The 26,360-nt window shown below is 41.7% G+C and overlaps 2 protein-coding genes and 3 long non-coding RNA genes across 5 annotated transcripts in view; 3 read left to right on the top strand and 2 right to left on the bottom strand.

The window, feature by feature from the left end:
• LOC309377010 overlaps window positions 1–26,360 on the top strand; it is a 182,052-nt gene that overhangs the window by 133,378 nt on the left and 22,314 nt on the right. The gene's annotated exons all lie outside the window — the stretch shown is intronic.
• Window positions 1,147–21,640, bottom strand: CTNNBIP1 (catenin beta interacting protein 1). The gene is made up of 3 exons (XM_081923947.1): window positions 21,525–21,640; window positions 19,604–19,694; window positions 1,147–4,016 (listed from the first exon to the last, which is right to left on the bottom strand). The coding sequence occupies exons 1-3, from the start codon at window positions 21,618–21,620 to the stop codon at window positions 3,958–3,960; spliced, it is 246 nt and encodes an 81-aa protein (XP_081780073.1). The 5' UTR covers window positions 21,621–21,640; the 3' UTR covers window positions 1,147–3,957.
• Window positions 9,045–10,254, top strand: LOC309377051. Its single transcript, XR_014171409.1, has 2 exons — window positions 9,045–9,278; window positions 9,353–10,254. It is a non-coding gene; the product is annotated as an uncharacterized lncRNA (long non-coding RNA).
• LOC309376994 lies at window positions 11,318–11,811 on the top strand. The gene is made up of 2 exons (XR_014171338.1): window positions 11,318–11,476; window positions 11,582–11,811. It is a non-coding gene; the product is annotated as an uncharacterized lncRNA (long non-coding RNA).
• Window positions 25,962–26,360, bottom strand: part of LZIC (leucine zipper and CTNNBIP1 domain containing) — a 30,092-nt gene continuing 29,693 nt past the window's right edge. The window contains exon 7 of the mRNA XM_081923891.1: window positions 25,962–26,047. Coding sequence (XP_081780017.1) covers window positions 25,971–26,047 — 77 coding nt within the window. The 3' untranslated portion in view covers window positions 25,962–25,970. The remainder of the gene's footprint in view (window positions 26,048–26,360) is intronic.

Below are 26,360 nucleotides of genomic sequence, written 5' to 3'. Positions count from 1 at the left end.
ATGCAAGGGTATTTTTCTCAGTACCTTCAATTAGGTGGTCACTGTGTAACACCGAAAATAGATTACACTGCATAGTCAGCGGGGGGGGGGGGGACCTGGCTTCCATTTTATGCCACAATGAACCGTTCCCTCTGACGCCACATCTCCTGCTGGGTGTCAATTCTATCGAAAGGCCACCTCTGATTGTAAAAGTAGCCTTGCATCCTGCTGTACAAGCAGATCCCATTTCTGGACTCTCAATTCCTCCCCGCCCCGCTTTACAGAAATGGCCTACTTGCTGATGTAATGATAGGCATGTAACTCTAAAGAGTGCCCAAGAAAAAGTGACTGGAAACACCCGTGTCCATTTCAGGCAGCAGCTGGGAAGTAGAGGGGGCACATTTAGTGAGGCAGAGAAAAGCTGAGCGGTTGAGGGCAGTTATCACATGATGACCTGCCTTTCTAAAGCCACTGTGTTTATGATGCCAGAGGCAGAGCTGTCCAAGTACATCAGACACAACAGTCCTTTGGTCAGCTGCTCATCATGGAATAGGCCCATTTTTCAGATCATGTGACTCAGATACTAAACCATGTTCTTGCCTATCAATCCTTTTCCATGTGTATTGACAAACCAAGCTAAAAGTGCTGGTTATAATCTTTAAAGCCCTAAAACAGCAATGGGGAATCTGTAGCCCTCTGCATACTGCTGGACTCCAACTCCCATCATCTCTGACCACTGGGTCTTGCTGGAGGGGGCTGATGGGAGACTGGGAGTCCAAGAACAAATGGAAGGTGACAGGTTCCTTATCTTTGCTTTACAGACTGTCTATTTTGCTTATACTGCTATTGTTTTGAAGCTGTGAGTTGCCTTGTGGGGAAGAAAGCACATGATTGTGTAAACTAGGGCTGCGTTTGAAGGCAGAGTGAGATGGCTGCATTAACAGCAGAAACCCATGGATTCCTATTCCAATAGAGCCATTGAATTTGATGGGGCTTTCAGCCAGGTAAGTGTGTGCAGGGCTGCAACCCCAAACTATTTCCCTCCCTCTTGGCATAGGGAGGGCGTGTGCTTTTAAAACTTGGATCTTGAACTTGAAATCTCAGCCAAGAGCAATACAAGGACTTTTTCGTGTTCAGTTGGATAAATATAAAACAAGAAGCAAGGAACAGCTCTTACAAAGTGTATTTCCCTCAACCCTTTCAAGTTACATTTTTAGCCCTCCAAAAGTTTAAAAACCACATAAACATGTAAGTTTGCTTCGTTAGAAAGATGCAACAGCTTGGAAATGCCATATATCAATGGAACACAGGCCACAACCAAAAAACAAGGCTGTGACAGTATTGCCTGGTTGACCCAGCAAGCTACCAGTTGAACTTGTTCACTGAATTTCCAGTGGATGTTTTAGTTGTCGAATCAGCCACAAATTGGGCAACAATCCACTCCTGTGCAACAGAGGTACATACGTAGTGCAGAAGTAGCACAGGGTGGAATAGCCTTTCTGCTTCTTCTTTAAAAACAAAAAAAGAAGTGGAGGATCTGTGGGGGAGCATAGGAAAAGAAGATTTCTAGGAGGCAAAAAAGATTAATGAAATGTTGGGGCGATGCCACAGCAGGAATAGAGAAGCCTTAATGGACCACATGTTTTCACAAGAACTTCTTTCTGTTAACAGGGGAGTGTTCAGCCTCCATTGCAGTAAAACACAAAAGAGAAAAATAAGTTAATAAAGTTCATTTAATGGCAAAGAGGTGGATGGGTAGGGAAAGGTGACCCAGACACTAGCACATCCACCAGCCACTGCAAAAGAAGTGACAGCTTGGCGCAGGGGAATCTCTCAGTGACAACACAATTCATTTTGAGATTTAGAGAAATTATGACTTCCCTATCATGGAAGTGTTTGGGTGAGGGAAAGCATCCGGATTCTCTTCAATGGAGCAAAAGCTGTACATTTTGTCATGCTACAAAACAAAACAAAACCCTGATAATTGGGATGAAGAGCTGTCCTTTCTGACACATTAAAAAACCGGTCATGGGGAATAAAACCTGAACAGCAAGGGTGAACTGCATTTATTGCTGGTTTTATTTGAACAGGTGTCATCATCAGCCCCAAGAAACTGAGGCTTTTCACATTGGGAACTTTTATGAAGTTTCAAATCAAAACTCAAGTATCATTTCCAGAGAGGGAACACCTGCTCTTTGCAGGTAGACCACTTAATTTGGGATCGCCTTTATTCCTCTTTTCTGTATATTATCTCTTATCATATGCTATTATTCTTGGTATCTCTTCCTCCTCCTCTCCCCTCTCTCTCTCTCTCTCTCTCTCTCTCTCTCTCTCTCTCTCTCTCTCTCTCTCTCTCTCTCTCTCTCACACACACACACACACACACACACACAGATAGCAATAGCACCTGGACCCTCATAGCCAAGGGCACTTGGAAACTCTAGTTTGCCGCAGCCAGGCTCTCAAGCTGGTTCCTCTAGATAATGATCTCTCCTGCAAAGACAGTGAAACCACAAGTTTCTATTTCAATATTTCCCCACCCCCTCAAATACTTCATCAGTACCATCTCATCTAGGTGCCTTCTTGGAAGTACTGTGAAAATTCATGGCATGGGAGGAGACTCCTGGATATAGGCAGAAAATAACTCCTAGAACTTCAGGGTTTTAACGTGCAGCTTCCTGGCAAGCCAGAGAAAGTAAGCAATGAATTAATGTCATTGTCTCCGTTTTTCAACAAACAGGTTGTATCACCTGAAGCCACTTGGATATTTTCAGTGGAGATGCTCTGCCTCCAAAGAGATCAACAGGCACACAAAACCAAGCCCAACTGGCGGAACTCATCAATTTCATCTCACTAAGTCAGTGCAGGCATTAGGCCAAAGTCACACGATTCAGGCTCTTACCGCACTGCTACATGTAAAGCAGCCAACAGGTTAAAGATCGAACTGTGCAGACTGCTTAGAAGAATTGGTTTGCACTCCTTCCCAGTTTGACACTTTGCAACACACAGATATTTGGGAATACAGAATTCCTCCATAGTACTGACAGGCCTTCTGCAAGGTGCAAATGGAGTTGCCCAAATTTGCAGCAGAGGTCATTTTCACAACTTTAAACGAACTGTCAGGGCTTCCAACCAACTCCTTCCTGCATAGGCAGAATTGAGAAAACCAAACATGCTTTCAAGCAACAATTTCTTGAGGAGAACTGAAGAACAGAGGAGACCTGCATGGAAGAGTCAGCTGCATGTAGACTCTGCAGCCAACAGGAAGTCAACAGTTAAGCCATTTTTTTCTTCAAAAAAAAAAGGCAAGCAAGCATGTAATAAATATGGCAAAACATTTCCCCCTCCCACCTTGACAATAAATGTGAAGCAATAACTAAATACGTTAATTCCCTCTACCCTTCTTCCCTCCCCCTACAAATCTTAGCAAGGAAAACACTGATGTCAGCAAAACACCTGAAAGCCACTCATTTTGCAAACAGCAGCAACAGTCCATTTCCAGTCTCACACAGCCACGCCCCTCTCCAAAAACACACACAAGCATGACCTAAATAAGCACCAGAGCTTGAAGGCTTTTAGAAGTAGGATGTCAGCAATAATTCTTAAAAATACAAAATTAAAAATTAAGGGGAGTGTTTCCACTGGTCAAGTTTCCTTCCTTTAGCTAGCCAATCGGAGTCCGCTTTTTTTTTTTTTTTTTTTTGGAGCCAATCATGAAAGCATTCCTAGAGTTGTCCTTGATTTAAACTGCCTTGCTGACCCACCAACAGGGCATACAGAACAGACGGCTGTGAAATGCATTCAGAAAGTCAGGTAACAGGAAAACTGAATTCAATGGGTTGGGGAAGGCTACCACGGGACAAGACAAAAAAAATCAGGGGAGGGCAAAGGAACTCATGATTGTCCGGCCATCTTCCTCGATTTCCTAGAGCTTATTTGCCCTGCTCCAGCTCTGAATTGCTCCAACAGCCCTTCAAGCTACTGCCGTCTGTCTTCAGTCTCCGATCTCGAAAATGCCATCACCCCATCCTCAGCACCTGTAGAGGAAAGACAAAAAATGGGATGTTATTGCACAGGTAGGTTTTATTTGCTTAGACAAAGAGTAAGACATGCTAGCCAGTTTCCTGCATTGTGAGGAGATTTGTTTCCCTAAAGCTAGGAGGGGCTGTGGGGAAAGAGAAATATGCCAATTATTAGGGCAGATAATAACTATTCTTTATCACTGTTTGTTTGCAGGCTTTGAGGAGCTTTCAAATTATTGGCTACAAGGTTTTGAGAGAAAGAGTGTTAAATGCAAGTTATAATACCTTATTTTCACCTTGTGTTCAGAGGAATCAATGTTGTTCCCAAACACTGATTATAATTAAAACCTACAGTGCATTCTGAGAGCGAGCTAAAGTGCTTCTTTTTAAAGATGACGGAAAGTGTTAAATGACTCAGAAATCCAAAAGAACATAGCAAAGATGACCTGGCATGCACCAGCCAGCAGTGCTGTGTGTGGGTTGTACAAGTGATCCTCCCATTCCTCCCTAATTCAACCCCCCCCCTTGTATCATATGCAGACAGATGCTGATCCTTTTGTCCCACTGGCTAGAAATTTCACTACTTGCTCTGTTGAGTGATGTTGAATATGAGACAAAGGACTACAGGGCAAGGTTAAATAGTACTAGCTATTTTGCTTTCCTTCTCAAATCATCCATATATAATACTTATAAATTACTGGGTATCCTAGCTTTGCTGGAGTGGTTGTGGTGTACAAGATTAGTGTTGTTAAACTGCAAAGACCTGAGTCTGAATCTCCACTTAGCATTGAAAATAACTGGTTAACCGTGGGATGACAGGCACATTTTCTCAGCCCAACCTACCTCACAGGGTTGTTGGGAGGATAAAAGAGGGAGACCATGCTATGTATGCTAACCTCAAACTCCCAGGGAGCTAGTACATAAATGTAAATATAGCAATAATAATAATAATAATAATAATAATAGCAGCAGCATTTTAATTACAGGGAAGCAACTTGTCTCAGTCCACTTCACCACACCTGCTGTTACACAAGGTCCTTGCTGTCTTGGTAAAATTCCCTTATTCCTATCTTCCAGTGGCCTGTGACTGGAAGTTCCTAGTTCTTTTTCTTTTATAGCAAGACGTTTATGAAGTAATATGGGGATGGAATGCTTTACTGCTTCCAGAAACCACACAAATAGGAAAGTCCCTGGCTGAGTGCAATCCCCGAGTCTTCAAGTGGTAACTTGCTGCAGTCTGTGTGCAACCAGCCTGTCCTGTTAGGAAGATGAGAAGATCAAAATCTGGGGGAAGCACAAACAGCCTTCTCCTCACTTAGGAAGACAATACAGGCAAGCTGGCTTTCCAAATGGCTACATCAACCCTAACAAGCCACTATTCCATTAAACAGGTAACTTGCACCCACTTGATGACCTATTGTGAACTATTTGCTCAGTACTTCGCAGACAAAATTGCTTGGATCCTTTCTGATTTGGATGCTATAGTTGATACAGGTCCAGTGGATGTAACTTTGGCCTCTGCTTGTCCAGCAGAAATTGATACTTTTCCATTTGTACAGCCTGAGGATGTGGACAGGATCCTTGGAAATGTGAGAGCTACATGTCTGCTAGATCATTGCACAAGGGCTGGCAAGGGGGTGCCCCTCTGGTCAATGCATCCTTACAACAAGGCAGGATTCCAGTGAGCCTAAAGGAGGCAGTTATAAGACCTCTGTTGAAAAAGCCCTCCTTGAATCCCACTGTACTGGAAAATTATTGGTCAGTCTCCAATTTCCCATTTTGGAGCAAGGTACTAGAGTGTGTGGTTGCATCTCAGCTCAGGGGTTTCTGGAGGAGACAGATTACCTAGATCCATTTCAATCTGGTTTCAGGCCTGGTTATAGGACACAGATGGCTTTGGTTGTCTTGGTAGATGACCTATGCCAGGAACAGGGCAAGGGGAGTGTGTCCTGTTGGCTCTGCTGGACCTCTTGATGGTTTTCAATACTACTGGCCATGTTATCCTTCTGGACTGTCTTGCTGGGATGGGACTTGGAGGCACTGTTGCACAGTGGCTGTTCCATCCTGGAGGAGCGATGTACACTTAGACTCAGTCCTAAGCATGGGTGCCCAGGTTTCTTCAGTGGCCAGGAGTGCATTTGCAGAGTTAAATTTAGTGCACCAGCTGTGCCCATTCCTTGATGTGTTCGATTTGGTCACAGTGACACATCTGGTAGTTAAGCCACTTTTGTGCACTGCTGGGAATGCAGTGCAGGATGGCCAAGATCTACAACAGAACTTTCCACCCCCAGGACCCACCTAAGAGGGCTAAAAACTATCGACATGACTAGTTACAAAATGGGGTGCAGGGCTGAAGTCAGTCACAAAACGGCAGCAGGTGGAGGCAGAGTCTGACATTATCAGTCGGCTATTACCACTATCATTTCCCCTCTTTGGCAACAGTTAAATTATTGGGCACAGCAGGTTCCATAGCTCAGCCTTCTTAAAAGCTAAGGAAAACATTGAATTTGGTCATATTGTGACTCAGACTCTCAATTTTAGGCAGAAATTGCTGTTTCAGAGGCTCTAGAGGAGAAGAGTACCTCAAAATATTTTTACTTAATTTCGGGTCATTTCTCCTTTCACACTTGTACCCTATTTCAACCGCAAACTGATAGTTCCTTTCCTCTTCCTGCTCTTACATTCACTTCCTCCTCCTCTAATAGTTTCCCTCTTATTATTCTATTCCTCTTGATTCCCAGTTTTTATATTATACTATAGTTATTGCTATTATTATTAAAAGATTGACCTCTCTCTTTCTAATTCACTTCAATGCCACAACCAGTTCTTTCCTTTACAGAATGGAGGAGCGGCTTCCTGGCTTCTCCTTTCCCTCTCTCTTGGTCTGCCCACGTACCCACCCACCCTTCCCTCCCTCCCTGCCTCCCTCCCCATCCCCTCTCTTCTATTACCCTGTCCTCTCCTTCTTTCTCTTCTAACCTGGTATGATACAGCCTCACTCTCTAGCTCCTGCTCCCATGCATGCATGTATAGCATGTGTGAAGGGAGCAGTTGCCATTGACTAGGGCACAGGCAACTGCACTGAGGCCCACTAGTAATCCCTAGCCCAGCAGGCTGAGAAATGGTGCTCTAGGACACCTGGGGCGTGAGGAGAAAGAGGATCCATCTAGTTAGCCTTGAGCCCCTCTTTAAAGCAGGCTTCTGGACAGCAAGGTGGTCTTATGGGGAATGTCTGTGCCATGTTTAATTTGCTGCAGAACTTCTGGCCTCCCAAGGCTGACACAGAGGAAGCTGCTGGTACTTTCATCTGCAGATCCTCTAGCAGCAATGATCAGAATCAAATTAAGAAGCGGCATGCTTTCCAAGAGTCCCCACCCACATGGCTGCGGATGTTTAGCTAAGCCTTCAATTGATCTTTAGTTTTAAAAATGATCTTTGCCATTCAAGTGCAACTGATAACACAAAAGCATTTTTCCCCCTTGGCCCCACACAAACTAATTAGGCCTGCATGAACGGATTATTTCCTTTAATAAGGCTTTCTTTGAAGCCTCTTGGTTAAAAGGATTAGATAGCAGAGAGAGCAGTTCCAAATGCAACACATCAACAGACTCAAGTTTTTTCTTCCTCCTGAAAGACACTCAAGGAAGCCACTTTGCAGTTTTTGCTGATGAAAGATTAATTTAAGTTACTATCTTTTGACAACTTAGTTCAAAGCAATGCATTGCCCCTGGGCAGAGATCAGTAGTAAGGAGATGGTTATGACAACAGTTTTATGTCTTGCAAAGTTGCTTTAGTTATGAGTAGAGAAAGCACAGACCCACCACCCACAGGCTCATTTTGGTCAGAACAGAGTACTCTTGGATTTAGAAAGGAAGCACGGCTGCTAAGTGTCATGGACTGGTTGGATGCAAAGGAATGGTGGGAGCCAGCAGAGGAACTACCAAGAGAAGGCGGCTCAGAGCCTGGAGATTGGTGGTGGGACGGTGATGAGTGGTCACAGGGGAAAGTGGGAAAAGATTGGGAGGTGGTGGTGTCGGAACACATCATTTGCGAAAATGTGTTACTCTGACTGGAAGCCTGAGATCCGTGTTTATAATGTTTATTATATATTACAATTTACTAACTGTTAGTAGCACAAAAGGGAAAACCTGAACACCACACAAACGCGAGGGGAATTAGTGATCCTTTAAAAAAGAAACTCACAGATTCACAAATCCCCCAGGGAAAGTAAAATCCTCAGTGGCACTTGGTTTCAACACCAAGTGACAGCACCAGGTTCAAATAAAGGACAAGGAGGTAGCAGTCATTTTTGGCAAAGGAATAACCTTTAAAATTCACTCAATTCTAAAATACAATAATGGTAGATATGTTTTTATTAATGGGACAATGAATGGATCTGTATATGCACCAAGTCTGAAGCAACTTCATTTTATTCAAAAGGTATTACATACCCTCCAACATTTCTCCAATGAAAATAGGGATGTCCCATTGCATAGTGATAATTTAACTATTTATACCCCACACATCTTATTGGGTTGCCCCAGCACTCTGAGCAGCTTCCAACATATATAGAAATGTAATAAAACATTAAACATTTGGAAAAAAAAACCTTCCCTATACAGGATTGCCTTCAGGCGGCTTGGAGGTTGGATAACTCCATACCCTCCAACATTTATCCAATGAAAATAGGGACATCCTATGGAAAAGTAGGACATTCCAGGATCAAATCAAAAACTGGGACGGCTTCTCTGAATCAGGGACATCCCTGGAAAATAGGGACACTTTGAGGGTCTGGCATTATGTAAATTCAATAAACTTGCTAAAGGGAGAAGCCATACTAGGGGGTGACTTCAACCTTAATGTATGAGCAGCCTCTCTAAAAGACTTAAGCAAGGGCGCCACCTGGAGGAACGTTTTAAAAGATAAAGACCTCAATTTTTTTCTTTTTACATCTGTTTGCCAAAAGTCTAGAGTTTTTCTTCCATATTCATAAAAGTGTTGTTTCACTTTTCACTTTATTAATTTCTAGTCTACATCTTACCTCATTCAATTACTCTGAGATGTTTTGAACCTGAACTTTTATATTTAGTTAGCAGATCAGTAATTTCCATTTCTAGTTTGGTTATTGTTGTAGAGGTTTAATATATGATCTTCCTTTGAGACATACACCTCTTGTCACTGCTTTCATAGCCTCCCCAAGGCTGGTAGAATTGGTGCTGTTATTGTTGTATTCCTTAAAATAGAATTGTAGGGTTTCTGCTATCCTTTATCTAGATAGTTGATTGGTCTCTAAAATAGGGTTAAATGGATTTGGATTTCATTGCTCAGTCCTATGGTCACTTCTACTGGAGCATGGTTGGTCTCTAAAATAGGGTTAAACGGATTTGGATTTCATTGCTCAGTCCTATGGTCACTTCTACTGGAGCATGGTCAGTAATCTTGATGTTACCAATATTCATTGATTCTGTGAAGGGAAATAACTGTGGAGTGAGCAGTTAAAAGTCTATAATCCGGATTGAGAACCGTGTTGGCTTGAATAAATGTAAAACTGAATTCTTTTGTATTTTCTCTGCAACTTGTATCATATAAGTTCCATTTTGGAAGAGTTAAGAGTAATTTGCATGCATCTTATTTTTCTCTCGCCTCCATCTTTTAAGTGGAGGAGGAATAAGGATCTGGAAGAAACCACTGTCTGGACAAACATTACTGAAGCTTTAGTAAGCTAAGGAGCTTAGTGTGTTGAGATAAATTAAGTGCAAAGTCTTTAAAGAGAGCTTTAAGAAAAATAAAGTCAGTAAAGTAATCTTTCAAGCATTCTGCAAAACACCTATTAGTTAGTGAAAACATCTCAATCATGTGAAGGACTATTAAATTCTCATTTTTACAGGATGAGGTACAAATCTCAAACACACAAAATTACACTGAAAGATCAGTGTCCTAGTTCCAAATTAAACTAGAGAGCTTGGAGCCCAAGTTATTTTTCTGGAAGTCACAGGGTGGAATTCAATGTAGCACAGTTATAAATGTTTCATCTGCACAAGCTTTTCAGTTTACTGGATGCAATGATCTCCCTCCCCCTCACTGCTTGGGGTTATCCCCACCCCCACCAATTTGAAGTGGGAGGGAGTGCAGAGTGGGAGGAGAGGAATCCCCATTCACAAACACAAGGGGCTTATTAGGTGAATCCCACTCATTAGTCAAACTCCAGTGGATAGATCCAACAAAGACAATAAACAAACAAACCGAAACAAAACAAACTCCACTAAACTTAAAAAGGCATGCTAAAAAGTCAAAAATTGAAGATTCAATGTAAGACCAGTTTCTGTTTGTGGTTTAACTATTGTGGCAGACCTTCTATATTCATTTACTTCTTTGCCCTCCTTACACAAGTCCCAAGGATAATAATGTAAGCCATTCTGAACTTCTTAGAAGGCTAAGAAGTATAAAAATGCAAAAAGAGCTACACTCTCTGTGTACAGAACCTTGCATCAATTCATTACCTTGAGGGTCATAACCGATCCTCTGCTGCTATTCTATCCGTTGTCAAAATTTATGGACACTAGTGTTGGAAAAACATCCATACCTGTTTGCTATTTGGGTGTGTTTGAAAAGAAAATTATTAATGTGATGAATTCCAAAGAGGTAGCTGCAGAATCTGTCTTAAAAGCAGGTATTTATTGAGACACCAGCTTTCAAGTGTTGCAGGCTACTCCAATTGTATGGTGGGCGATGTCTCTCTCTCTCTCTCTCTCTCTCTCTCTCTCTCTCACACACACACACACACACACAGATTTGGAAACAATGAGATCAGAAGTTCATGAAAGGCAACGGGCAGTAGAAAGTGGGTCCCATTTTCCTGCAGAGTACAAATATATACTAACAAAGTGGAGCTGTCCACTTTCAGCTATCTTTCTTGCTATGCTGACTTATCACAGACAGCTGCTGATTGGGAGTAGATCAGTCTGATTTTATTGCTTTGGCTCCAGTCCACAAAGGGGCTCAAAGGTGACAGAGGACTCTCTGTTCTTGTTACAAATATGATGCTGCTGGGTTCATAAGAGCAGCCCTGCTGAATCAGATCAAAGGCCCCTAGTAGCTCCTTCGTAGTAAGAGCTAAGACTGAGAGAGATGCTGTGCAGGTTCTACTAGAATCACATCCTTTTGGGGAAAGGGGGGAAATCAACCCAAAAGAGCAAGGCAGAACAAGGCAGGAGATCCAAGCGGCAGGCTTCTTCTTCTAATGTGCACTACTTTTAAACCCAGAGGTGCCTTTGGTGTGGAAATTCCATGGAAGCAGGGTTTCCTAGCAACAACAAGATAACAGATGACATCATGGCCCACAAAGTAGATGAGCAGAGTTATCTAACAGACAGCAGATGCTTCTTCCTCCCCCATCCCAAACCCAATCCCCACTCTCTTCCAAAACCCCATTTTTTAAAAAAAGAAGAGGAAAGAAAATCTCTAGTGGATCTTATGTAAGTACAGGAGACTTATTTCAAGATAATCCTCCCAGCCTTCCAAAAGCCCCACTGCCAATTTCAGCAGCCCAAATCAGTTTTCTTTTCTTTGCCCTATTACAGATTACAGTGGCCAGAGCAGAAGAGTTTAGAAAGCAACACCCCAAGAAATCTCCAGCTGCACAGAAGACAGGAAGATTTCCACAGTTAGATTATATCTAGCCAAATTACACAAAGAAGCTAGAGGAAAATGCAGAAATGAATGGCATCTGTTTAATTTCTTAAGTAGCATCATTCACTGAAGAACCCAAATCATCTGGAATAAAATCTTAGGTGAAGATGAAATAATTAAAGGTTGTAGTCTGTCTTAGTCCTACTCAGGGTAGACCTATTTATATAACCCTTTGAGGCCCAGTAACTTCAACTAGTCTATCCTAGATATTGAAAGCAAACCTTTTAGAAAAAGATAGTAAAGGTTATCAAGTTTTGTAAGTAGTCAATACCCAGTTAAACCTTATTCACTGAGCTACAAGAAGTTCTTTTCGGGAGACAAACTGTGCAAATGAGGTTTAAGCAGTAGATTCAACCAAACTATTCCACTGGGCTGCATGTGGGCAGCTCTGCCATACAGAGAGAAATATGTAAGGGAGAAAGTTTCTAGCTTAGTCTTCAACTCAACATGCCAGTTTTCTGTGAGAAGAGAAATTTTCTAGCATAGAAGATGGTCCCATAATGGGAGTCACAAAAGGCAGTGTGAAGCAACGCAGTTCAGAAACAAGTTTATTGCCTCATCCCATTTTCTGAAAGCTGACCTGATTTGCAAACCGTTTTTGGGCCAGAAGTGGCAATTTGAGATGAGATTGCCTACTAATTGAAAACCTGTGCTTAGTAAGCAGCTTGTGTGGCTGATTATTTGTTTGTTTGTTTCATGTGTGAGTCGCTGGACACAGAGCAGACTCAGGTGACTTACAACCAAATTTAAAAACTTTGTGAATTCCATCAAACACCTAAGTGGAAAGGAAAATCTTCACTTGGCACGTAAACTATGTCAGTGTCAGTGCCAGGAAGTTTTATGTCTCACTTGTGAGAGCATTTCGCTACTGCTGGTGGTGTCACAACAGAAAAGGCCCTCTCCCTTACTGGCACCTCTAAGCCTTTCTCAAATAGGACACAAAGAAGGGTTTCAGATGATGCTTGTGAGGTCTGGTATATTCTTGAAGAAGTAAAGAAGCAAAGCCTAAGATCAGAAGGGAGGTGGTGGGGCACTGTTGCTATTTGTCCCAGGTAAAGCAGCAAATGACAATGCTGAAAATAACCAGTCTGTAGAAATAAATGCTGACTGGGTTGCTGGAGATTGAGAATTCAGTCCAACATTTCATATAGCAGTTGAGGAATCTACACCAACAACTCACAGGCGGAGTGAACCTAAGATCACTCCCAAGCTGAAGTGAAGGCTTCAGTTGCAGCTTGTTCAAACAAAGCTGTTGGCGCAGAGCCTAAGATAGCTGGCTACTTCACTGATGAGAGTATCAACTCACCCCTAGACAAGCTTATAAATAGCCAACTGCCTGTGGAGACTAAGAAATTGCTTCCAGGTGATCAGGTGGAACAGTTGTTTACTCTAGCGCACAAATGACTGCCAATGATACATGGGAGCAGGTGGGCTACTATTTATTTATTTTTTTACAGACCTATTTGCAAAGCTGTTCTTGGCAAAATCACCTGGACTTGTGCTTAACCAGACTGTTCTACGTTCATGTGTGTGCGTGCACAGATATTTTAACTCTTTATCTTGCATTAAGCTGCCCTAAGTCTATATAGGAAAAAAAATATTTAAAGGCATTGTGTGGTTCAGCATAATTCTTAACATGAAAAATAGCTTGCACAAGGCAGTGCAAGCTAGTCTGTTGCCACAGGACAATTGCTGTGAATCTGAACTGGTGAACCATGAATATTATTTCCCAGGCAGCAGGACCTGAAGCTGTGTCTGCAGTTACAGTTCCGAGCAGAATTTACTTCCTCTCTCCCTCCTGCCAAACTGAACTTTGATTTTTATAGTGGCCTCAGGTTTCATTACAGTCCCTGTCTGGTTCTCCAGCAATACAATGGCACCTTCTAGCTATGGTGCATTCATCTGTTTTTCCCATATTTTATTTCCAAAGGGAATACAGCTGTTGCCCCCCAAAAGGCAAAGGAAACTAGTGTGATAAATTCACCAGTTGATCAGCAAGATTAGCAAACTGCTTGCAGGCCACAACAATTATTATTAATAAATGGTGCCAAAAGAGAAACAGAGGAACTTTGCCATGGCTAGGAGTTAAACAAACACCAGAAAGTAAGGGCACAGGTCCATAGCTCAGACAGGTAACCTTTACAATGAATATGGTTTTGGAAAGGAAAACAAGCAGAATATTTGCCAAATGCCTGGGAATCAGAGTTGAATCTATATGAACATTATTGTTGACACTTCCAGTAGCATCAAAAGGAACTAGAAAAAAATACTGTACACATGCTCATTGGCCAATTGCTATTCAACCTGCCTGCTTACAAAGGTCTCTGGTATCTACTCTCATATTGTCTTCAACTTTTTCAAACCCAGGAACCACCTTCAGCTCAAACATGCATCTAGGGACCAGTTTCTTATATTTTCCTCACTTTGTGGTGCATGATGGTAGTGCTACCAGTATGTTCACATGATATGCAAACATCCTTCTACTATTCAAGGTTAAGAACCGAGTTCAAGTGGCGCACAAAAAAACTAAATAGCAGACCTTAAACCTGTTTAATTCTGCAGCTGCATGCCCAAACGATGCTCTCCAAACTACCTCCAAGAGGCATGCCCTCCTAGGGTGACAATCCAGTCCAATAGGTGAGATACAAATAAAAAAAATTATCATTATTATTATCCCAATAATTAGCTGCTTGGCAGGAAAAGGGGGATTCTGTCTCAGTGCAGCAGTCTTTTCTTTCTTTTTTATTATTAAAGATTTATTAGTTTAAAAAATACATGCATCGTCTCTTTTTCAAGTTGTGTTTTCTACAGATCGGTTTCATTTGTTGTGAGACATAAGTGTTGCATGCAGTATTAGGTTGGAAAGAAAGGGGGGAGAGGGGTATGGTGAGTGGGGTGGAGTGGTAATGCTTCTCTCCTCCTATGTGTGGGGTTTTGTGTCAGCATCACTTGGATGAGTTCTCTAACTATTCGCTTGTTATATTTCCTTGGTGGTGAGAGAGGTTGGGGGTGGCCTAGGGTGTGGTTGGTTGTCTTTGGTTGGCTATAGTGAGATTTGTTTATGTGTGTGAGGGAGTGGATTTTTGGATCAGGTTAGCCATATTGATTTTTATGCTGTCGGTGGATTCTTGTTGTTGTATTGTTGGGGTATGTATATGATAAAGGGGAACCATACTGGGGTGACACAGCTTTCACTCTGGAAATATTTTCATATTTTCTTACCATTTATCTCTTTTAAAAAAGAAATTGAATAGCGCTGAAGGTTTGGAAACTGGTTAATAGCGATGAACAGCAGAGAAAGCTGCAGGCGCTCACTAGACGCTGCATTCACTAGTGGAAATGTCTGTTGTTCAGCATGAACACAGACTTTGTGAACAGACAAAGCCAAGTAGGAAGCCAGTTGTGAAGATTCCCATTAGATGATTCATCTTAGCAAGTCCCAGTTTACACAGGTCTCTTTGAGCTGCTCAATTCCATGGCAGATTAGCCTCCAAAATTATGCCTAAAAGCTATGCTGAATGACTCACACCAACTGTGTCTGGGCTAGAAAAAGGCAGATGTGACAAATAATGGAATCACAATAATAGGTGGGAGGGGAGCAATTTTATAATGTGGTCTGGCTTCCTGTAAAGATGATCTGACGTTAGGAATTAGGGTGTTTTCTATAGCATGATTTATGTGGTTGAAACTCCCTTATTAAATTCTTCTCTACCTGTTTGGAACCAAGGCTACAAATCTGCCTTTTGAAAATGACCCTTTAGTTAGTTAGTTAGTTAGTTAGTTAGTTTCCTCCAAGGAAATCAGGACTCTCCCATCTCAGAGCAACCCTGCGATTAGAAGAGAGCAAATGGCTCCTAGTCATTCAGTAGGTTTCATGGAACAAAAATTAGACCAAGCATTTCCCTGGTCCAACACTTTACTGATGCCCTTCAAATGTTGTTGGACTACAGTTCCCATCATCCCTGATCTCTGGCTGCACTGGCTAGGGGTGATGGGAGTCGGAGTACCACAACATTTGGAGGGCCACAGATTGAGGAAGGATGTACTGTACTACCCCATACAGGCTCTCTAACCAGAGGTGTTGCAATTCTGTAGGCAGCGGCTGGGAACATTTTCAGTAACAGCTTCAAATCAGTGCATCTTTGTTTCTCTGGCATGTATCTACAACACGTATGTTTATTTATTTTTATAAAAGTATTCATACCCTGCCCATGTATCAGGACAGTGTTCAGCAACATATAAACACACACACACTCCCATTAAAGAGAGTGCAGAACAATCATTAACATGACTGGTTACTCAAGAAAATGTCAAACAACTGCATAGGCCTGACAGCATGTTGCTAAAGCAAAGCCTTCCTCCATAGCCTTCAAAGTACTGTATCCTTTTCCTTTGTTTATGTGCAACCTTGGGTCCACCATTGTTGTAGGATTATCTACAACCTTGGGTCCACCATTGTTGTAGGATTACATCTCCCACCATGCCTGATCACTGGCTAAGCTGGCTGGGGATGATGGGGAGTCACAGTCCAACACCAACTGAGGTCTTGGGGTTGAAGAATATTGCACAAAATTCATAGTGCAAGCTGAGTGGCTCCCCTAGCCTAGTCCATCAACCTATCTGCACAGAGTATATTTGCATCTCAGCTCTGTGCTCCCCAAGGGACTTGGCTCTCTTCAAGAACCAACAAGGCAGGGTTGCTGCAGCAAACAGTGGCGGCAGAGTCACCAAGGTTGATACTCCCACTTTAACGACCACACAGATTCTGCTTTCCATTCTCATTATGCAAATAACCAACAGCACAAACTAACTGCAACCTCTTCATTTTAAAAAGCAAAAAACCCCAGATGCATCCAACTGTATTTGCACAGAGCGTTTCAAGAGTGTAACGCCTTTCAGTTTATCTGACAAGTAGCAGCTTAGCACAAACCCTCAAGAGCTGCTGCTTTTGCTCCTTCTTTAATAGGCGGGGAACTAATGCAGAATAGATCAAAACAGATGACTGAGAAAGAAGGCGGCCAACATTCCCTCAGGCATGTACTTACAGATTAAGGCCTCCATTCTTCAGATCTTTCATACCTCTGAGCCCCTGCTCCAAGAACAAACCTTGGAGTTCGGTTTCAAAATATCCCTTGGTGTCAAAGACTCCAAGAGGAACAGCTTGCGTTTTGAGAAGTACTGTGCTAATTACCTTCCAGTGAATTGTTAACATCACTTTCAATGCGGCACTTCCAGATTGCAAGGTAGGGAATTCTAGAGCTTTCCAGCTTTCACCCATGTTTCTATGACAGCCATGCAGCTTATTCCCACTCTGAACTCCTCCACAGAACTTAAAGCATCTCCAAATCCTTTCTGCCAACATACTTGGCAAATGTCTAAATCACACTGAAATGGGAGCGCACCCCATCTGTTAAAGAATGAAGACTGAATAGCATAACCGACGTTAGATCATCTAACGTGGCTATTCTGCATATAAGAGACCAATGTCTTTGGGTGAAGTGACAAAGTAACCCTACCTGAAGACAAGATTTGCCACTCAGCAACCAGTTACCATTTTCTAGGGTTGAGGTAGCCAAAGTGGTGCCCTCCAGGTGGGGCTGGACTACAACTCTCATCAGCTCAGCATGGCCAATGGTCAGAGATTATGGAGGTTGTAGTCTAACAATACCCGGGGGGGGGGGGCACTAGGTTGGCTGGAGACTAGAAATTGAACCAGTCTTCAGCATACACCTCCCTGCTTTCTAGTTATGTCAACAAAGGCATAGCTGAGCAACTGCCACAGTGTTTGCCATTGCAGAGACAAGGAGTTGGTCCAGATGAGAACAGAATATGCAAAAGGCAGAATTTCTATTAAATGGAAAAAAGCAAAACCTTCATGTATGATCAAGCTATGAAAGTTTGAGTTTGCAAATTTAGAAATGTGGCTGGATTCAGGAGAATGTGGAACTCCACGGTCAGGATCTGAGGAAACATTAAATTAATACCCAGCCCCAAAGGGGATTTAGTTGGATCTTTGATGCACATCAAAGGCTTTGCAAATCAGATTTTAAAATTTCCTTTGACACCTAGATGCAAGATATAGGGGTAGGGTGGTAGGAGATAAATAGGGGGAAATTTTCTAGGGGAAATGGGAGTATTTTAAATTCAAGCATCTTAGAGGTTCTGAAATTGGTTTTTATAGGAAACTACTGCCATCTAGTGGAGAAGATCTCCATTCAGACAACCAATTTCAGTTTGGCTAATTAAGACACTGGAATATACTTGATGTTATTTAATTACCTCCATGGTTACCTCCTCTCCTGTCCACAGAATAAGAATGGGAAAGGCAGTGACTCCCTAGAGCAGAAGTTCTCAAGAGCTGTTCCTGTGAAGCTCTGCAGGTTTAAGATGCTCTTTGTTTAGAGCAGTGGGAGGGCTTCTGCAGCCCTCCAGATGCATTACCATCCCTGACCATGGACCATGCTGGCTGGGGCTGGAGTTCAACATCTGGAGGGCTGCACCACATAAGCCAGTTCTCAGTATTCTTTCACACTTTAGAATGACAAATTAAAATAATTATTCAACATGTCTGTATTTCAATTTAAAATTTCCACAGCCGTTTGCAATCACTAATAAACATAAAAAATGGAGAACTGTGATTTAATGTTAGTTCACAAACAGGGATCTTAGTTCATGTACAAACTGTTAAATTTAGTAAACTTTAGTAAAGTTTAAAGTTAGTAAACTGACATCAATTCTGTTTTGGACTTAATAGGGAACTTTGACCTAAGCAAGACTGGCATGCCAAGGAAGGGATGTAGCAAGCGTGTCCCAATGTCCATTTTCAGCTGCTAAACTATGGCTTGAAAAGCTGGGCAATGTAAGACCAAACCAGGTTATATTTTTGGTACTTGCCAACTGAGTGTTTCAGCTTGTTCTGTACAAACTTTGGGGGATCATAGATAGCATACCAGCTGTGCATCAAAATTAATACATTTCTACATTGGTCTCTTAATTTTGGTTTAATGTCTTACTGGGGAATCCTTGAGCCCCACCCTAAAGAGCTTTTGAGGAATAATGCTCAAAATGATTTGTAACCTCCCTCCCTCTAACAGAAGGCATCAGAGTACTCCAAGGGTTACTTCTAATTTTAGAAACCAAAACAATTAATGTCACAATGTCAGCAGGGGGCTGCTAATACCAAAGGGGGGAGATGTGGAGTCAGAATTAAGAATTCCTTCTGCGACTACAGATGCAGCTTAGCTCACGGCCAAGAAAATGATCAAAACCCAAGTTCCATCATACAGGAGCCTGGAACCTACTATTGTCCTCCAGTGAACTCCCCTGCTGATGGATCGAGCATTTGAAGCCCTTGTGGCTTATGCTGCTTTTTGTTCCTCAAGCATCTCTAGGGTTTTTAAAAAGAACTTCACCCATCATTAAAGCTGAATTTTCATCTTCTGCATCTTACATAGATCTTTGCTCCTTCCCCTTCCCACAAAAACAACAGCAGACAAATGTAATACAATCAAGTAGAATCATGTTTGACAAATTTATGGGGGCACAAGACTTAGCTTTCTTTCTTGGCAAAAAATTATGTTAACTTTCTTGCTGATTTTGGATTTATTTTAGCACAGGGAGCACAAAGTTTTTCCCTTCCTGTGTCTTGATCTTTCAACATGGTAGCATCTATGCTTTGGGACTCCCTGCCTATGAGCATTAGACAGGCATCCTCACTGTATTATTTTAGATGCTAGATACAAAATGTTTTATTTCAACAAGTCTATCCAGATATTTACTTTTTTCCTAAGTAAAATAATATAAACAAACCTATTCTGTAGCTTTAAAATAAATTTAAATCCATTTCCACAAAGACCACTTATACCAATAAATATTTGGAAAGCTTACATGTCTCCCTTTCCCCTGCTACTCACCCTGATCAATTGAATGCTGAGGAAGTTGGCTAAGTTGGCTATTCACTACCCCTGCGTACGTTCTCAAGAACTCCTCTTCACTGGTGGTTAACTGTACAAGGACAAAGAAAAGCAAATCCACAAATAGAAACTCAGCAGTAGGGTCTGTGCTTATTTACTATTCAGAGTACAATTCATCACAGTTCAGTTCAGTTTTCCTTACTGTCACTTGTACCTGCTTCCAGTCACACAAGAAGGGGCCATAAAAACAACTTCCCCCTTTTGTGAAACCACACTAAATGGACACCACACTAAATGATCCCCATGAAATCAAAAATAATTTGGAGACAGCTACTGTTTTATTCATCTACACATGGCAATATAAAATGAAATTACTTTGCCCAATAATTTAAAACAAGAAGAGACAGAGAGAGAAAAGAAGAAAATCCAGGTGCTACAAAACATTATTTATTATAAGCCCAGTGAGTTTTGGGGCGGGGGGGACATTTAAGGGAACATTTTAAGTAACATTTCTAACATACAATGGATACAGAGATAACTCCTGTATCCCTGGTGTGTTAATAAGCATTCCCTTGATAAATGATTTTTTCTGAAATACAATGAACTCACAGGAAGTAATATTTTGTTGCACTTGAATTTTCTTCCCCAAGTTCCTCCACCCCCCACCAATAGTATTGCTACCCTGATTCTGTGGTTGGCTTCCAATGACCAAGAGAGCCTATTATGTGTTGAAATAAGCCAAACTTGCCCCAAGTCCCCAAGTAGACTCTATACAAGCGTCCATATATCCAGCAGATGACTAAAGAATGCACAACTGAAATTATGTATTCCTCTATTAATATCATACATTCATTTTACATTTTACAGTTTTAATTTTCAAAAAGGAGTAGGTAGAAAATTTACAGAAACCTAGATGTAGTATCTGCAAAATAATTACTGGCATTTAGTCATCATAGCTATTATCTTGGGATCACAAGTGAGAGAATGAAAATGCCCTCATTTTGTCCTTGTGGACTGCCTTTAGGCACCTGGTTGGCCACTGTAAGAACAGGATGCTGGACTAGATGGTCCTTCAGTCTGATCTAGTTGCAAGACTTATCTTTTGTTCTTATGGGATAAAGGTTTGGGGGCAAAAATTTAGTATTACTGTATCCTTTTTAAGCTGTAAAGTCAAGCAGAAGTAATATTATCCTGTACCACATTCAAAGTTATTTAATTAGAATCATGATCTTAAACATTCCTAGTGGCACCTTCATCTGCTCAAGAGAAACTGGAACCTTTAAGGAAAGCTACAGGTAAAAAAGGGAAAGGACCCCTGGATGGTTAAGTCCAGTCAAAGGCGACTATGGGGTGTGGCACTCATCTCGCTTTCAGGCTGAGGGAGCCGGCGTTTGCCCACAGACAGCTTTACAGGTCATGTGATCATGTGGCCAGCATGACTAAATGGAAAAGCGTGATGGAAATCAGAGCGCACCTTCCCACCTACAGTATTTATCAGCTTGCACTGGTGTGCTTTCAAACTGTTAGGTTGGCAGGAGCTGGGATAGAGCAACAGGAGTACACCCAACCACAGCGATTCGAACCGCCAATCTTCTGATCGGCAAATCCAAGTGGCACAGTGGTTTAGACCATAGCGCCACTCGCGTCCCTAAGGAAAGCTATAGAAGAATGTAGGGAGGCTCTTAGTCACAAAAGTCCATGATTGTGACTAGCTACCCCTCTAAGTTGCCCCGTACAACAAAGAATTAATTTGAGGTGAGCAAGCAAGAAATGTTTTGCAAACTGGAAAATGGCTAGCTCTCTTTAAACCCCTAGAGTGCCACAAACAACTAACACGGGCATGGTGTTCTAGAAGGCTAGTACCAATTATGCTGAACTAGTAGCTTCTGTGAGGGTCTACAAGGCTGCCTGCAATACTTACATTTGATCCCATCTTCCTAAGCATTAGCAGGACTCTGACTTTCTGCTGAATATACATCTCCTCCGGACTCTTCCCGGGGACACCCTCACGGTTCATTCCCCTCTTCCCAGTTCCTGAGACTTCTAAATATTAATCACCAACAAAAAAGATACAAGAATGGTTTACTATGTTAAGAATAATAGGCAAAGAGAAGGCTAAGTATTAACAGTTAAAACCAGCAATACCCTATCCATAGGAGCTGCCTAGTTAGCAGCAGTTCTTTCCTAAACCAGGGATGTGGAGCCTGTGGCCCTCCAGATACTGTGAGGCTCCGGTTTCCATCAGCCCTTGCCCACATAGCCAGTGATCAGCAAGAATGGAAACTGTAGTCCAACAACACCTGGAGGAACACAGGTTCCCCAACCCTGTGGTACACCATTTAATTCAGCTACAAAATGTCACAACTATCATGCTGGATCTCCTGGAAGTGCTCAGCTGGGGCCATAATATGGTAAAAGCTGACAAGTTCATTTTCCACAGGAAAATAAATGGTTTACAGCTGCCTTGAACAAAACGCTGTCAGGAGAACATGTTACAATGCTACAGTCCTGTGGGCACACCAACAGCATTTGGCACAGAAGCAAGTGACCAGGTATTGAACTCACTCTTTTTTTTAAAAAAAAAATTATTTATACATTTCAAATTTATACATTTCACTAATTTTACAATCATTCTAACATTTCAAAGTTTGACTTCCTTCCCCCTCTTTCTGTGGTTCTTTAAATTTATTTTTTAATATCTTCTGCATATTCAAATTCATTTAATTTGATCATTTAATTATCTACTTTAAATATATACTTTTACAAAACTGCAGGTTATTACAATAATCCTGCCAATGTTTTTATCTGTTTGCAATTTATCTGTAAATATTCAATAAACCATTTCCATTCTTTTATAAAAAGTTTGTTATCTTGATTTCTTATTTTTTCAGTAAGTCACTCTTCCTTGGGAAGCATGAGGCAAACAGGCTCATTTGACAACAACAAGAAATCAAGCCTTTAGTATCGTCGGCCCAGTCCTGTGAAACACTCTGCTAATAGAGATTCAGTGAGCACCTTCTGTGCAAACTTTTAAACCTGCTGAAAACTTTTGCAGGCCTATGCAGGAAATTAAGAGTACATCCCCCACAATGGTTCATTGAGGTTTGTTTTTTAATTCTTTTTTGCTTTTAACTTATTTTTAACTTTTTATTACAGTGGACCCTCCAGATACAAACTTAATTTGTCCTGGGGGTCCGTACTTACCCCAAAAAGTCTGTATCTGGAGGTGTTGTTTCTGCGGCACGGCAAAACCCAGAAGTATACATTTCCGGGTTTGCCGTGTTCGTAACTCGAAATTACGTTACCGGAGGTACCATTGTATTTGGTTTTATGTTTTCATATTGTTGCAAGCTGCTGGGATATATCTTTATGAGACAGCAGCATATAAATATATTCACAAATAAACTTTTACAATTAATTAGCAGCAACATTCAGCCTGATTGCTAGCTTAATCACCAATATGAATGTCTAACTTAGCTATATTAAGATACCACACACAGACGACAGTTTATCCATGCAGCCTTTCAATTCCTCCAAACTGCACAGAATGGATCGTAGTTTATAAGAAGAAAAAGAAGTTAAGAATAGACCAAGAGCTAACATTACCTGCTTGCCTAGTGATCTCAGGCTATGAGAACGTTTAATCAAAAACAGCCAAGGAAGGAGAAATCAAAGATGCAATCTGCGCTTAGGGAAAAGCATGCAGGGCTCCACCTACAAGAAACCATACAAGGAGAATGAAATGTAGTATCCATATTTGATTGGGTGCATTGTAATTTCTATATCATCTGTTTAAACAAAATAAAAAAGTGATACTATGTTCTGGCAATCTGCGCACAAACAGTTTAACCAAAAGCTCACTAGTTTCCTGTTTGGCAACTGCAGTGTATGTTGCTGCTCTTAGGCAATTCATTTTTATCTGAAATAAGTCATAATCTTTCAAGAGGACCCAGCTGTCCTTTCAAAGGGCAATAAATGCCCATTAAAAGCAAGATCAGGATATTAGGGAGCAGGCTCTAACAAATTCATCTACTGTGACTCTAGACCTATCAACAGATAAGCATGGGAAGTTCTCCAAAGGCTTCAAAATTAGCCAGATCTTGAAGGAAGCTCCTCAGAGATGGAGCAAGTTATAGCAAGATGGCACATGTCACTGCACCTTCCTGGCACCATCACGTATTATAATCTTAACTCCTTTGAGGCCAACACACAGTTTCTCATGTGACCTCAGGAACCAGTCTGTTGACTATACGACAGAAGATCTCACTTTGCCCAACAATAGCCCATGAATTTGGGTGGTTGCTCCACAAATGTGGAACTCTAAATCGGAGACCTGCCAAAGCCCAAGAACTTTTTAAGGGTCCTGCAATGCCTCTTAATTTAGCTTGTCGGGAAACCTATGGTGGGAAGGGCCAGGTGAAGGTATGTTGGTATAATGTGTTCTAAAGCCACGATATATCCCAACAGACTATAGGTGGAGTTATGGAACAAGTCAGACACTCTGGAAATTAAAAGGAAGGCGTTTCTTTCCACCAACAGGTGAAACACATAAATAGCTTTTTAAAAGGGAATAAATGAGCATTTTATGATTCATTTTCCAGCAGGTGGCACCACTTACCAGGATCAAGAAACACCAGCTCCATCCCTCAGACAAATTTTGCACAATTCAGCAGGTAACCTTAAGCCAGGGGTGAAGTATCTGTGGCCCTCCGGGTGTTGCTGGACTACAACCCACGTAATCCTTGACCTTTGGCTATGCTACTTAGAGATGCATACAGTAACATCTGGAGGCTACAGTTTCCCACCCCTGCATTAAGGTGAACAGTACCCTTCCTTTCACTTCATTCCTAAGGTGGAAGGAATTAAAATAAGAGTAGACTAGAAGTGGGGAAAGGGAAAGGAAACAGAAATATATATATATACAGTTATGATTATTCAGTTCAGGCTGTGGCTGAATGGCATTTATCTCTGAACTGCCAACAAGGCAATCCAATAAGGATGATAGTATAAACCTTGTGCTTCAAAATATACTAGAAAAATGAATGAATGAATCAGACGAAAACTTGACAACATAATTACAAGTCCCTGAATGTTAAAATCACTGTGGTTTAGATCAGGGGTAGTCAACCTTTTTATACCTACCGCCCACTAATGCATCTTTCTTGATGGTAAAATTTCCTTACCGCCCACCAATGCTCAATGTAAGGAGGATTCAGCTTGTGCCGTAGAAACCCCTACAACCCACCCAGAATCCTGAAACGCCCACTAGTGGGCGGTAGGGACCAGGCTGACAACCCCTGGTTTAGCTAAAAGACAAACCTTTACTGCTATAGGGGCATTGAAGCAAGGCATGATTGCTACCATCCAGCAAAACAGCCAAAGCTAGGCAAAAAGATCACATGCAGGGAAGCTAATCATGCTAATCCTCCTCCTCTGGACTCGGCAGCTAAATAGTCAGGTTCCAATTGAAAACATAAGCCAAACCATGGCTTAGCTCAGTATACAACAGGAGCAAAACAATTGGGGAAGAGCTAAGTGGCCACAATCTCCTCTTTGGGAGCCTGCATGGTTTGGCTTAGTGTGATGTGAGAACCAGGCCACTATCCCCAGGCCACTATCAAGAGATGGTGTTCCGTTCTGCTCACAGTATACATTTTACCTCACTTTCTGATGATGCTCTAGAAGACTCTCTTTGCCGAGTCCTCAGAGAGAAGAAATTCAGCAATCAAGGGGTAGTCACTCTTCTATAGGCTCCTACAGTCCTAACTGATGCATGAACTTAAAAAGGTGGTACTCATCTATTTTAGACACCAACGTGGGATACAGGGGTGATTATGGTTATTTGGGATATGTAGAGCTAAGTGGTTTTAAGTAGCCCACTGAAATTGTCCACAAAGACAACATGAAACTTGTACAAATGCTACCATGTTGGCTTTAAGACACATCCAAGCTACTGTACATAGGTGAAGGCAAGCTGCCCATGGCATCTTCCAATATACAATAAATTGGAATCAAGTTATGCTTGCTGTATAATTTGAAGGCTCAAGGGCAGCCCCTGGCTGCTTCCCCTGCAAGGTTTACTGCCTAAACTCTTTCCTCAGTCCTCCCCCCACACCCAGCATGAAATAATAATACCATGAACTAATGAATGGAACCACCAAATATATTGATCATTTCAGGACTTAAGAGCCCCATTTCTATGAACTAAATATTCTCAGCCTAAGTATCTCAAGAATGTTGAGGGTACGGACAGGTGTGACATTTCACAAGAGGCTTTCACATAGATTCTACACTACTTTCATCATGCATACTGGAGCTCAAAACAAAATATTGGGTTCAGGCTGCTTGTTCAGTTTACCTGACTCTGTTAAGATGGAGAAAAGCTCTCTGGACTATTCGCCTCGCCTTGGTTATCACAACTTGGAAACACTGCAAAATGCCACCCTGTGGAAACAAAACAGTGATTTTAATATACAACTTAACACAGATTAAGGTATGCTAAATATTTTGGACTCAATCAAGTGTTGTCTAACAAAAAGCATGTTGTCTTCCTTGTAATTTATTTGTACCCCATTTCAATAAGCTTTGTTGTTCAGAAGCAAAATCAAACTTCTCAGTTGCTGAAAAAGAAGCTTCTGTCACTAGAAATCAAGAGTTTAATCAAAAGAAGGTAAATTAATTTCTGTGCCACAAGATAGACATGCAGGTGGAATGATCTCCCTCCTCTGCCTTTTCCACTCCCTCCTCTTCCCTTGTG

The sequence above is a fragment of the Podarcis melisellensis genome (assembly GCF_964234715.1).
Source record: "Podarcis melisellensis genome assembly, chromosome: 8".
NCBI classification, from domain to species: Eukaryota; Metazoa; Chordata; class Lepidosauria; order Squamata; family Lacertidae; genus Podarcis; species Podarcis melisellensis.
The sequence above is the reverse complement of the archived record's forward strand: the minus strand, read 5'-3'. Positions and strand labels throughout refer to the sequence as shown.

Coding starts and splice junctions, on each gene's coding strand:
- CTNNBIP1 (XM_081923947.1), bottom strand. CDS start 21,620: ATGAACCGTGAGGGTGTCCCCGGGAAGAGTCCGGAGGAGATGTATATT. Junction 19,695..21,524: donor TTAGGAAGATGGGATCAAAT/GTAAGTATTGCA, acceptor GTCCTTGTACAG/TTAACCACCAGTGAAGAGGA. Junction 4,017..19,603: donor TCAGCATTCAATTGATCAGG/GTGAGTAGCAGG, acceptor TTTCCTCTACAG/GTGCTGAGGATGGGGTGATG.